Source organism: Lactuca sativa, chromosome 4, assembly GCF_002870075.4.
Source record: "Lactuca sativa cultivar Salinas chromosome 4, Lsat_Salinas_v11, whole genome shotgun sequence".
Classification (NCBI taxonomy): Eukaryota; Viridiplantae; Streptophyta; class Magnoliopsida; order Asterales; family Asteraceae; genus Lactuca; species Lactuca sativa.
The window spans coordinates 167,867,315-167,882,389 of NC_056626.2; the positions used below are offsets into that span (position 1 = coordinate 167,867,315).

General features: G+C 33.7%; 1 protein-coding gene across 1 annotated transcript; it reads left to right on the forward strand.

Moving 5' to 3' along the window:
• Positions 1–181: 181 nt before the first annotated feature.
• On the forward strand, positions 182–3,208 carry LOC111889065 (putative hydrolase C777.06c). The gene is made up of 12 exons (XM_023885200.3): positions 182–428; positions 794–912; positions 1,027–1,139; positions 1,570–1,611; positions 1,687–1,742; positions 1,827–1,903; positions 2,000–2,119; positions 2,220–2,296; positions 2,426–2,489; positions 2,586–2,636; positions 2,834–2,882; positions 2,962–3,208. Exons 1-12 carry the CDS (start codon positions 242–244, stop codon positions 3,078–3,080), a joined length of 1,074 nt encoding a protein of 357 aa, XP_023740968.1. The 5' UTR covers positions 182–241; the 3' UTR covers positions 3,081–3,208.
• The last annotated feature ends 11,867 nt before the right edge of the window (positions 3,209–15,075 follow it).

Below are 15,075 nucleotides of genomic sequence, written 5' to 3' on the forward strand. Positions count from 1 at the left end.
AGGAAATCTTTCTTTATAGGATTTTAACGTGTTCAAAATTCAAATCATCCATCTCTGTTTCAAGTTTCAACACTAGTAGTATCCATAATAAGGCTTGGATTTGGAGCTTTTACATAAGCTCAGGGGTGAAACTGAAAATTTGCATAAACAGAAAATATCTTTGACCTTTTAGTAATAACCGAAGGTTTTTCTTGGGCAAAGGGTTCTACGATCTACAGAACAAGAGCGTTTTCGGGTCCCAATGATCTTAATGCAAGGAGCAGTTCGTCCTTCTCCTTCTTCTCTGACCCGTTTCGCTCGTTTGACCCGACATCTATCTTCCTCAAACACTAAACGTTCCTCAATTCCAGTTTACAGCTATGGGAGCTCTCGCTCTCGTCTTCAATCTAATCGCATTTATTCAGATGCTTCCCTGCAGTCGAATTCAAGTAAGATATTGATAAGCTTTCGTTTCCGTTGATTTCCATTTACTTGTAGTGATCCCCGAATTGGTTACATGTGTTTGATTTCTCGCTTTTCACCATTGGTTAGATTAAAAACTTGAAATGATTTCTACCAATATAATGTTTACGTGTATATATGTGTGAAATGTTATTATATCTATATATAGCGGATGACGATGGAATTGAGATGCCATAAATTCGAAAAGAATCATGGATGGGATGCTTTAGAACTTCAATTTTAATATCATTTGAACTTGTTTTCCAGTTTCATCTTGTAATTCATCTCTCTAAAACCTACGCTAGGGTTTTGTTTTGAGTAGTAGGACCTAAAACTATTCAAATTATTGCAGGTGTACAGAAAGGAGAGAAGATAACTCTTGAGCAACCAGAAATCATATTCATGGGGACAGGAACCAGTGAAGGAGTCCCACGAGTGAGCTGCCTTACTCACCCCTTAAAGAAATGCCCGGTAACCATCAAACTGAGTCAACTCATTTTGTAACAACAAGCAAATATTTGAAGCTTGTAGATGTGTTTTTGTAGCTTTTCTTTCCAATGTGCATATCTCAATGGCTTTTTTCAGGTTTGCTCAAAAGCTGTAGTACGTGGAAATAAGAATAAGAGACTCAATACAAGCCTCCTTATTCGTTATCCTAAACCCTCTGGCATATCTAACATTCTTATAGATGCTGGCAAGTATGTAAAACATGCTTTCATCACTGATTTCATCTATATGCTCTTTTCAGATAATTTGAAAAAAGAAAAAAAAATTTCAATCAAGTTATAGGTAAAATATCGAATCTTTGGTCCTAAAATGAAATGTAGTTGCATATTTTGTATAAAAGATCAGTTTGTTGTATAGATTGGAAAATTGGCAAAACTTTGTTGCATAAACACACATTTAACTTGATTGTTTTTGGTCTGATTCATAATGAATCAAAATCAGATATCAGTTAACTAGGTTCTAAAAGTTAGGGATCGATAGTAATTTTATATAATTATTTGAATAATCAGTTTTATTTCATGTTTCTTCAAATGTGATTATTTAGACCCTAAATAATCAAAATCATTGGAAGTATCAATCACTGGGAGAATCAAATAATAATTTTTATTTTTCATCTCACAGATTTTTCTACCAAAGTGCTCTTCGATGGTTCCCTACTTATGGGTAAGATTTATTTTTCTCATTTTCTCTTATATATTTCTACCACAAAAATAACAAACCCTGTGTTTATTTTGTCAGAATAAGATCACTAGATGCTGTTATTATTACTCATTCTCATGCTGATGCAATTGGAGGTCTCTAGTCTTTAATTTCCCATTTCATTTCAATCATAATAGTAACAATTACTCAATTATTCATTTATTATTTTTTTTCTTTAGGTTTAGACGATCTTCGTGACTGGACAAACAATGTCCAGCCATATATTCCAATTTATGTAGCCAAGCGTGATTTTGAGGTTCAAAAATGTTTAAATTTCAGCGAACCAATTTTTTTTTAATTTTATGTTATGATATCGCTAACTGAATTTGTAGATTTTTTAAATTGATTTCAGGTGATGAAAAAAACACATTACTATTTATTAGACAAAAGCGTGATCATACCAGGAGCTGCTGTCTCTGAGTTGCAATTTGATATTATAGATGAAAACCCTTTCACTGTACATGACATTAAGGTTAGAATTTGTGTTTTTGATATATTTTTTTAAAGGGTTAAATTCGTATTTATTCAAAAATATTTTATCTCGTTTCACAATTTGTGTATTGTGCTATCAGTTCACTCCTCTTCCAGTGTGGCATGGTAGTAATTATCGTTCTTTAGGTTTCCGCTTTGGCAACATTTGTTACATTAGGTAATAATCTTAAATTATTTCTCTATAACATATACTATATATATACAAAATTTTATATATAACATTTGAGGTAAATAGTTTGTGACTGTGACTGTGATTGTGACTGATGCAATATTTCATTTGTGACAGTGATGTCAGTGCAATACCCGATGCGACTTACCCCCTTTTAAAAGATTGTGAAATACTTATAATGGTAATCATTCACATACATAAAACATCAAATCTCACTTTTAAAATTTTGATTTCTAATAATATATATATATTATGTCCATGTGTTTTCACTTTTCAGGATGCATTGAGGCCAGATCGATCTTCTTCAACACATTTTGGACTTCCACAGGTTAAATTTCAAGAAATCACAACTTATTAAAGGCCAATAACCAGAGAGAGTTTTTATAGGGACAAAATGAATATATGAGTTTTTCCGGACTTTGGTTATTGGCCTATAATAGGTTGTGTTTTTTTTATGCTATCGAAGAATATTTTCATTAATATTTTTTTATTGTGTTGATGCTCATGCATTTTTTAAACCCTTAGGCTTTGGAAGAAGTTCGAAAAATCCAGCCAAAAAGAACCCTCTTTACAGGTATGAACAAACGTTATTTCTTTCTTGGACCAATTGAATGACAGTGAATGACTATTCTACCCTTATGTGATTGATGAAGGTATGATGCATTTGATGGATCATGAAGAAGTCAATGAAAGGCTCTTGAAGTTGAGAGAAACCGAAGGTTTAGATGTACAACTCAGTTATGATGGGCTTCGTGTTCCTATAAACCTATAATCTGATTTTTTTTTTCTTTTGTGTTTATTTATGGCAAATTTTACAGTAATTTGACCTGAATGAATTTAGGTCCGAATAATTTGACTAATTTTGATTCTTCCATTTAAAAAATTGATTCATTCATATTAGCTATTGGACAAGAAGTATTAGACAAGAGTGAAGCATATATTTTATATAAACTAGTTGTGAAACCCGTATATTATACGGGTTGGATAAAAAAAATGAAGGTTTAAACAAAAGTTTATTTAAATTTAAAATTTGAATTTAAAATGAAACATATTAAATACTATATGAGTTGTAATATTATAATTTATTGGTTATTTTTAATTAAGACAATTATTAATTAAGGTGTAAATATGATATGTTAATTAAGAAAGATAAAAAAAATGAGAAAATGACAAATAGAAAAAATATTTATTCAAAAATACCACAAAATGACAAGTGTCAAAACTCATGAGAGATTGACATGGGACAAAAAACCTTTATTTATTAAGGAGGATGAATCACATCCGTTTTAGATGATATTTGATAGAATTTAAATAGATCTACATGTAAAAATCAAAGTTTCAATGATTCATTCACGTGTTATTTGGGATATCTTTCAAAGGATATGATAATGCCTTTTTATGTTAAGACAAAGTAAATGTAATAGAAATGTGCTTTTAGCTATGAGAATATACTTTTACAATCAACATGACATGTGATAAAAATTATCGTCAAATAAAAGATCCAATTATTACAAGTTAGTTTTTATTTTATGTAAGTGGATAACTTATTTTATTATAAACTATTGTTATATAAAGTATTAGTGTTTGAACACTTAACAGATTCTTGATGTTTAAAAGAATTACTAGAGTATTTTATAAATAAATTCTAGTGTGAAATGGAGTAAAGTTCCAAATCATGTTAAAGAAAGACTAAACAAGTGATATTATTTCATTTTCTAATAATAAATTATGAAACGCATTATTCGATTCCTAATATTACAGATAATTAAATGTAAAATTTGTTTATTTAATCATTAAAAACTAATTATTAGTAGTACAACTTTAAATCACAATAGTCCCAAACACAGTAGGGGTCGACATATTTCATTAAGACTATCATTTTCACATTATTACAGAAGACTGATGATACTTAAATTTACGATTTCTATCATTATTTCAAATAATATTTAAACTAAGATATTTCTGAAAAACTTATAATTTTCCACAGCCAGCTCACATAAAATTAGAAATGATCGAGTGTAGGCCCATCCACTTTTGGAAATTTAGGTTAGGCTACCCGTGAACTCCATGATGTTGTTGCATAGTGCACACATATTTACATAAAGCCTATAAAAATATCTTAAACTATTTATAATTTATTTTTCTAAAAAACAATGCAAATTCAATTAATAAAAATATCTTAAAAGTCAAAATAAGATGTCTATATGGAAAAATAAAAATCTCGTTTTAGCCAACCTTTATAAAAATTATACAAAAAATAGTATTAATAAAACGTAATTTGGAATTGATTTTCTTGATATTGTATGTCATTTTTGACAGTTTATGGGTTTAGACTTTAGATAAATGATCAATTTTATACTCAACTAAAACGATTGCGACACCAATTTCTTTGATATATATATATATATATATATATATATATATATATATATATATATATATATATATATATATATATATATATATATATATATATATATATATATATATATATATATATATATATATATATATATATATATATATATGTTCAAGTTCATTTGAGACCATGCTAATTTTGTGAGACCGTGAAACCAAATCTAAAAATGATTTTAAAATGCAAAATAAAAGGAAAAATCCAAAAATTCTTTTTTTAATTATTATTTTCGGAACTTTAATTGCCTAATAAAATAAAATAAAATAAAAAAAGTTACCGTTTTTTGAAAAACATGTGAAATATTCTAATAGAATATTACACTGTAAATTTTCTAATGTGATTTTTAGAATGTTAGAATATTATACTAGATTTATCAGATATGTAGAATATTCTATTATTCTATTAAAATATATAAAAAAGTATTTTTTTATATTTTTTTGGTATTTTTTTTTTATTTTTTTTGGAAAATATAAATTCCGAAAATAATATTTGAATTTTTTTTTCTAAAAATTTCAATTATTTTGCATTTTAAAAATGTTTTTTTGTTTTATCTACCAAATGAGTGGCTAGGATTGCGTCTCACGGTCTCACAAAGTTAAGCTTTTTTTGGTATTTTTATATATATATTTTTAATTTTTTTGGAAAATATAAATTCCGAAAATAATATTTGAATTTTTTTTTCGAAAAATTTCAATTATTTTGCATTTTAAAAATGGTTTTTGTTTTATCTACCAAATGAGTGGCTAGGATTGCGTCTCACAGTCTCACAAAGTTAAGCCGTCTCACATAAACCTAATCCTATATATATATATATATATATATATATATATATATATATATATATATATATATATATATATATATATATATATATATATATATATATATATATATATATATATATATATATTACTCTATTTTAAAATTATTATTAGTGAGAAGATAAAATACCGAATACTCTACTAAATTACTTTAGTTCTTGCTATATGAAAGTTGATTTTTATTGGTAGGATTTTTAGGTATGAGAGTACATTGTCTTTATAAACATCATATTGCGATCATATATCATTAGGGTACGATATTTATAGGGACGATGGTATTTTTGTCTTTAAAAAGGTATAAAAATTGTTTGAATATTCTTTGAGTTTAGCGATAACATGTTGTCGTTATTAGGTAGAAGGGAACTTTTACCTCTCAATTCTCATTGTCCGAGAAGTTTAGAATAGGTGCAACGACATTGAGTCGCTAAAAACCAACTTATATTACAAATAAATTAATTTTAATTTAATATTTTTGATGTATAACTATTTTTTGTTCTATAAATGGAACGTCATCAATTGGTTGTTTATTATCCTAAGTGATATAAATGAAGTTCTTAGTAATCGTAATTCTGAGAGAGTGCATATAAAGAGAGCCTAAATTTGATTTCGTATAAAGAAATTATGATTAACAGTGTGCGGTACAGAAATCAAAATTAAAATCGATTGATTATTAGCCAAAACGATGTAAATGAGAGTCGAAGATCTCATAAAGACGAATCCGTCGATATAAAGACAGTCAAGGACGGAGCTCGTATGAAAAAGTTATGAATTTTGCACGGTCTTTTGCCATGTAATCTTCATAAACTGCTAAATTTAAAATAAGATGAGAATTAGCTATGAAGTCTAAATGAAAGTTGTAGTATGTGTTGATACCTACATGTGGATATAAAGAACGACAATAACGGAGCTTGTATGCAAAAGATATGGTTTTTAGAAGATTTGAGATTTTTACCTAACATTTGTGACATCGAACCAACCATTTTCCACCATGTGTCACGACGAGAGTGAAGGTCTTGCTGCCCAAGTCAGGGCACCTCATACCTCTGCAAAGGGCACAACGCGCCTCCCCTGCAGAAGCACTATAAATAGCAGCTAAGCCTCCCTCATTTTCCTACACATCTACACTTTGAGTTATCTCTTTAAAACTCTTCCTCCCCTCTATATAGAATTCATAATTTCTTGAGTTGTAACCACTTTGGCGAAGCTCTGAGTCGCCAGGAAGTATTTGGAGTTGAAGTTCTGCCTACAAACTTTCCAACTTTTCGCAAGAAACTTTGCAAGTTAAGATGCTATCTATAACAACGTAAATTTCAAACCAAAATTTTTTCATTTTTCATTTCAAACACAATAAGCACATGTCTCATCTCCCAAACATCTCAAGTATCGACATTAACAAATTTTATATCAAAAGTTGTTTATCACAAAATCCAGGATCCTCCAAAATCATGTCTTCAATACGAGTGGGTGTATAATCAAGTCGGGGCCTTCCCGCGATAATCGAAAGTACCTGAAACACATAACACATAACACATAACACGGTAAGCACGAAGCTTAGTGAGTTCCCCAAAATACCATACACAACTCAGTAGCCACTCTAGGCTATAACTCAATAAGACCCACTGGTCTATGTGTCTCAGTAGGACCCTCCGGTTCCAACTCAGTAAGCTCATAATAACGATACTCAACATAAATCACAAAGACATAATGTAGAATATCAAATACATAGATAAGCACAATAAACATCTCAATCACACAAAGGTACCATTCATGGTAAGTATAGTGAGAAGACTCACCTTGCAAGAAATTAGCAAATCTCGAACTCAAATCACCGGTCTAGCCTCCGCCTAACATACACGACAATTATCCCTAATTAATCACGGCTCTCAAGAGGCTACACTAACTCACAGAAGGGAAAAATACCATTTTACCCCTCAATGGCCGTAAATGTCCATAAATTGACCAAACCCTAAAAGTCAACCAAAAGTCAACGGCAGGGAGTACGCTACGCGTACCAGCTCACTACGCTGGGCGTACTCGACTGCCATGCAGGCATCGGGGATGTGCGACCCCTACGCTGCACGTACTGGAGTTACGCCCTGCGTACGCTCTAGTTTATCCCTTCTCACTCGTTTGGTCTTAATCAGTTAAGACCTTGGCTCATATTGCGGATCTAGTCTCCCTAACAAATCTTAACCCATAAAGTCAGTGACTTTAAGCCTTTGCATGGCTGATATGGTCACATGCACACAAATATTCACTCTTTTATCTCAAGAAGCTCATAACTCATGCATGGATTGATTCCAACAATCATGATTGGATTTTTATGACATTATACCACTAATACACTCAAAAGGGGTTGGTCCTAGTCTCTGGAGCTCAAGATCTCATCAAGTCTCCACCTTTTTGGGACAAAACCCTAAAATACTCTACTATGATGCTTATAACAAAAGAGTGGTAAAGTTTGAAGCTTTATACCTCTATATGAAGCTCCCAACTCAGATATGCTCAGATCCAAGAGCTTGGACTCCCACTCCTTCTTCTCCAAAGCTTTCTCTTCCCTTCAAGAATACACAAGAACTCTCAAAGGCTCATAAATGCACTCACAAGCTCTAAAACGAGGGTTAGGGCACACTTAGGGTTTGTTGTCTGAGAATGGTGGCCAGAAATGAGGCCATCATATCCTTTATATAGGGGACTCACCCTAAATTAGGGTATTCACTCTGGGCCTAGTATGCCCAACGTACCCTCTAGTACGCCCAGCGTACTAGGTGGCTTCCGCGTCAAATGCACGCTTATGAGTACGCTGAGCATACTCTTTGTACGCCCCACGTACTCATTCACCACCTTTTCTCAATAAAGGGCTAAAATAGACAAGTGCTAAAAGATCAAGGGTTACAAGATATACCTGGACCTGGGATGTTACAGATGCACTTATTATGCTTTAAGTGTAACTTATATTTATATTCATAACCGTTATTATGAATTTATAAATAAGATTTATCGGTGATTCTAAGTCATACTACTAATTGATTTACTTCCGGGAGTGATGTCTAGGCCATATATATATATATATATATATATATATATATATATATATATATATATATATATATATATATATATATATATATCAAACAGATCCTACATTCAATATGATCTTACCTGGTTGTTCCTTGTTTAACAGATCTTGAAGTATTTCTTGGAATTATTGAAGAATCCAAAAATAATTTATAAGCTTATAAATACAAATGAATACTGAAGCATAATAATATTCGTATTTAGGTTGTTTAAAAGAGATAAACTGAAGTGTTAGGCGAGAAGTTGGCCTAACCAGGGATCTTCCACCTCAATCATGTGAGTGCATAATTAATTTCATGAACATGATTTTATTACAAGTATTAACAAAAGTATTAAATATCTGTTGAAGGTTTATATGTGAATTATATGTATAGTGATTGAAATATCTATTAGAGGTATATTTGATGATATATATTGTGCGAAGCAGATATGGTTCTATATGTGTTAAGATGTGTATATATATATATATATATATATATATATATATATATATATATATATATATATATATAATCATTATAACCGAGAAGATAAAATACATAATTCTCTATGTTAAATATATACACTAAATTAGAATAGTGTTGCCTAAATAGAGTTAGTATTAGAAGTTGATTATAAGCATTATAGTCTTGCCTAGTGATGATATATGATTAATAAGGGATGCTTAGTCCGAGTTGAGTTAAAAAGTGTTAGTTATACCCTATATTGTAAGGATATTACACAGGCAGGAAATTGGTGTTGATTACATGAATGGAAATCTTGTTATAGCTCAACAGACTTAAAGTGGATGCTTAGTTCAACTAAGTTTGGATATTGGATAACATCATATTAAGGGTATGTGTGAAATGGGAATGAAGAGTAGAACTTTGTTCGATGACATTGATGACCAATGGGGTACGTTTTACGTACTTGAGTACTATATTAGTATTGCCCCTTATTTTCCTTTTTGGATGAACTTCGTGAGTTATTTTTTCCTTTACTAAGTGATCAGAAGAGCTTCGTGAGTCATCTTTTAGACTGCCAGATAGGGTGTCTATATCAGACCACTGCTAGGTATGCCTGAGTCTTCTTTTTGTACTACCGGGATATGGTGTGTTTGAGGGTAGAACCCTATTCAATAATACTTGGGACCAGACCACTGTTAGGCATGTCTAAGTCATCTAGCAGAGTATAGATGACCACCCTCGACTTAATTGTGTTGTGGTGTTAATGAATCAGATTGATCCGAGAGTATGGATTGTATATATTCATTCGAGTACTCCATTCCCCTCATTTGTCGTCTTTATTGATCCTCATCTGATGCTAAGGAATCCACGAAGAAATATAGTCAATTCGTTGTTTATAGTGATCCGTCTGAATGGATCTCATAAGATTAGTGTATAGGATCAGTATGTGAGGATCAAAGGGGTGGGGTAGATTGTCTTATAGATATGATATATCTGTTTTGTTGATAACAGTTGGTTTTGCATGTTTGAGATATACGATTTATTATCATAATAACATTGTGGGATTGAAAACCCTATGTATCTCACTAGGTTTTTCCCAACCCGACCCACTCATTTTATATGCATCACAGGTAACAGTGTTAAGACTGCCGAAAGCTTGAGTTAGATGAAGAGTGATTGTTGGGAATTAGAGTTGTGTCATTGTGTCTTATTTAATAGTTCATTTATGTAAACGGGTTTGGGCTTGTCCACCCGTCATTTATTAGGGTTAGAGTATTTAAGGTGCATGCATGCACCGTGTTTTGATAACTTTGACAATAATCTTGTAACCCTATGTGACATCCCCATTTTCACGGCCAGAAAAGACCGATTTTGTTTATGCTTTATAAAAATCAGAGTACCTATTTTAATAAAAATGTTGCGGAATTTGTTCCCAATAAAACATGATAAATACGTTATCAAAGCATTCCCGAAGAAAAGTATTTTTATACATTTTAAAACATTTGGGATGTCATCGCCAATACAGAAACATAAGCATAAACAGAACTTACATTCATTATCACTAGTGATTTATATCTTCTTAATCTCTCAGTGTAATGTGACTTCATATCAACACCTGTGATATAAATAAACCGAGTGGTTCAGGTTGGGAAACCTGGTGAGTACATAGGGTTTTCAACCCATAATAAATAAGTTTATTAACTTTATCAAACCAAACAAACCTGATTATCCGTTCCTGTTATCCTCACTTTATGTCCCTAAAACATCTAACACAAGGGATCTAGTCTAAGGGACTTTCATCGGGGTGACAACACATGCTTCGGGGGTTCCTCAACAATTCATGTCAAATAAGGCAACCATGTGGGGGATGGAGTACTGTTCGTGAGCACACAGTTCAAATAAACACCTACAGGTTGCGGGCCTGCTAGCGTTCCACTGGACTGTCTAGAATAGTCCGTGGTCGTCATATATACTCCGCTAGATGACTGGATCATCAATAACATCTATATTGAGGCCCCTCATTATTTTATTTAGTCACACACCAACTATTACATCTACCCATGTTTCACCCAACACGTTTTGTAGATACAAAATACATATACAATTTAAATCATTTAAAACGTGTATAAAAACATTTCACCAAGCATAGACAGCAAGTATTCAGACAATATGTACACATAATACATAATTATATTAAATAATTCATATCTATGTGTAAGATGAAAGTAACTATGCACTCACTTGAAAATGTGGTGAATCCGAACTCAGACAACGCTTCGTTTCTTAAAAATAATTTCCTTAGACGAAACCTAGTATTATTACCACTAGAGTTTAGTCTATTATTCGCCGAAACTAATTAATAGTCTAGCTATTATTACTATTATATAAGAGTTAAAAAATACTTATATAACTCATAATAATAGCCCAAGTACTTATTATAAGTTCCTAATAATGTTACTATAATTAAATAAACGATATATTAAAAATAGTGTAGGCGTAGCTCACTTACAGCGGGTTTTAGAGAAAACTGGGCTTTTCTTGGAGCAGCGTCCCTAGCCGAAAAGCTCTTCTTCTCGGAGCTGACTAGCACTCCGGGGCTTCCGCATCGTGCTAGGGAGGTTCCCTAGGCTTTTCGGGGGGTTTTGGGGCTAGAGAGAGGTTCTAGAGAGAGAGAGAGAGAGAGAGTAAAGAGAAGAAAAAATGGGAAATGTGTGAAGAAAATGAGGATGGGAGAGGTTCTATTTATAAGGTGAAAAATGGCTGAACTTGGTGCCACATGTCACCATCTAGTGGCAAGACTTGTGGAGAAAGCAATGGCCAAGATTGTGCCACATCACCCATTTTCGCACAACACATTTCCGACTTCTAAAATTTGTAACTTTCACATACGACCTCTGTTTTTGACGTTATTTATATCCACGCATAATGAAAATAAGATCTAGAACTTTCATTTTGACTCCGTCGGCTAATTCTCGACTGATCTTAAATTTAACAGTACGAGGAGATTATACTGTTAAATGTCCGTATAAAAATCATAACTTCTACATACTGACTCTGTTTTTGTCTGTATTTTTACCGTTGAGTTCCTATTAATGAGATCTTCAATTCTAATTTAGGTTGCGTAGGCCAAAAACCGCTCGATCTAAAATTCGAGTTTCGGGCTGTGCACTGTTAAGCTAAATCTTAGAAAATTCATAACTTCTTCATACGAAGTCAGATTTGGGCGTTCGTTTTTTGTATGTTCTCGGTTTAATGTATAATACAACTTTTTTCTTTTTATATTTCTAAGGCTAAAAATCCCCCCATCATAAATTCACTATTTACGTCTCCCGGTGTCGTGCCGGTTTTGCCGTAAAACTTCTACGGACCATAATTTCTTCGTTATAACTCGGATTTCAACGTTCTTTATATGTACGGAACCCTTGAGACGTATTCTACAACTTGGTTACTATTATTTATTCTAAATAATCTTTTTCAAAAAGTCGTTTTCGACCCCTATTATCTCTAAATTGACTAGCCTGGATCTACGGGCGTTACAATTATCTCCCCCTTAGGATGATTACGTCCCGGAACCATCGACGAAACATGGCTCACATGATGACTCCATACGTTATCTCTTCATCCTAAGTAATAACCGTAACTTTGATGTTTCTTCGAATGAATATCTAACTCTAAGACTTACTGATTGCAGGCGGTGCTCAATCTTGCACTTGCTCCCTATTTCACATTAGACTCCAAATTATGACCTTCAAGTCACAATCTCGATCCTTACTGGAGACTGCTTCTTCTTCTTCTTAACAAACTTAAGATAAGTTATTTTATTACTAAAATAGACCGATGTGTCATATTCTAATGACTTATCATCGTATGTTCCCACGCTTAGACTCAGGTCTCTTAGAGTCTTCCAGAACAGACTATACATTTCTTCATGTTCTAATCACATCTTAAAAGGTAGCATTTCTAGCTACAAGAAACTATCGTGATACCTCTACCGATTGCTTTGATTATCTTTTATTTTAATCTTCCGACTTAAGTCAGATGCTACATCAAACTTGGTTCTCTGAACCACGTAACATACTTATCGTAGTCAGACTCAATTCGATATGACCACTAGGGTCGGAATAACAATCATCCTCTTAGTCATTACCAAAATGATAGTTACGACATATTTGAATAAAACAGTATCAATTACTAGCTTCTTGGTAACCTTGTGACTTTCCCTGATCCAAGCGTGAGTCATGTGCTTCCGGTAGTATAGGCCTCTACTACGTTTCACACCTACTCATACTCGTCCCAAGTATTGTCTTGCAGTTTACCTAAGTCACCATACAAGAAAATCACATAACAACTTGACACATTAGATAACAAAACGAAAGTTTTATATTATTCCTTGATACGATTACATAGGTGTTCAAGCTCAACCTATAATATGCCTCTAATAGGCTACACCACGTGGTACTATTTACACGACTACTTCATAGATCCTCATTCCTGATCCCTTTCATTTCCATCTTCTTTGTCAAGGATCATATGGAACGGTCTTGCCTTTGGTTTCGGAGGAATGTTTGGTCTTGCCGCCTCTTTCTTCTTCGGGCAATCCTTAGCAACGTGCCCTTCTTCACGACATTCATAACAACACTTTTTTCTGGCGGTGCACTCGTTGGCGTAATGTCCGGTCTTCCCACACTTGTAGCAAGTTACTTCCTTGCTACATTTCCCGAAGTGCTTCTTCTTGCACTTCCTGCACCATTTCACTTTGTTTCCTCCTCCGCTAAACTCCTTTTAACCATACTTGATCTTCTTATTGGGCCTCGTAGACCCCGCAAACTTCCTCTTTTCGCCAACCTCAATCTTGTTGGCAGCTCGTCCCTTAATCATATCCTCCACAGCCTTGGCAGCCCAGATAGCTGCCTCCGGAGTAGGTTCCTGACGCACTGGCACCGCGTACTCCCATGGAAGTCCCTTTGCGTACTTGTCGATTTTTGTCAGCTCATCCAGAACAAGACGCAAAGCGAACTCCATCTTCTCTGTGAAGTTGTTGGTGTATTCATCAATTGACATGCTTCCTTTCTTCAAGGTCAGGAACTGGTTCTTTAGCTCGAGCAGGTTTTGGGCTGAGCAGTACTTGCGTTTAAACTACACCAAAAACTCTGCCCATGTCAGTTGTAGGGGCTCATTGGGGCTCAGAGTCTTCCCCAGGGTATTCCACCAGCGCACAACACCTCCTCGGAATTGACGTACTACAAAGGTGGTCTATAACTTGCCTCTGCAACCGCACGTCATGAGAGCTAACTCCATCTCCGAGATCCAATCCATGATTCCGATCGGATCTTCCTTTCCAGTGAAATTCGATGGCTCGCAAGTCAAAAAATCCTTGTACTTGCATCCGTTCCTCTCGACTCCGTCATACTGGTTGTTTTGTCGAACTATTGGTGGGTTGGCTTGACCAACGGTCCCACTGTAGTTCCCTCCTTCTAACTGCCCATCGTTCAATTCAGGCTGTTCAACTGGCATTTTAGGTTCATCCCTATTTTCATGCAACATTTGCCTCATCTCTTCCCGTTGTTCAGCCAACATAGCCCGCATCATGGCTTGTACTCCGGCCATTGTAATTGGCTCAGGAGCATCTGCTATAACAGGTATTTGTTCAATCACTGGTGGTTGATTCTTGTTCCCATTTGCATTCCCAGCTCCACTACAGGTTCTTGCCATTTCGATCTATATACCAAATCAGACGTTCGGTGTGCAATGACGAGAATTAAGATAGGAAAGATTTTATTTACGATCAACGTGTAATTCTCCCTATTTCTCCGAAAAGTTATATGCCAGTTCTAATAACATAATTAAACGTTTAGAAATCTGAACACATTGAGTTTCTAGATCCGATCGGCAACAGACCATAGATCCGATCATACAATGCATATCATAAATCATTTAGCACATAAAAGCATGTTAGGCATTTTTCCTAAATTAGCTAGTGCTTGTGTCTATTCAGGAGATTTACCT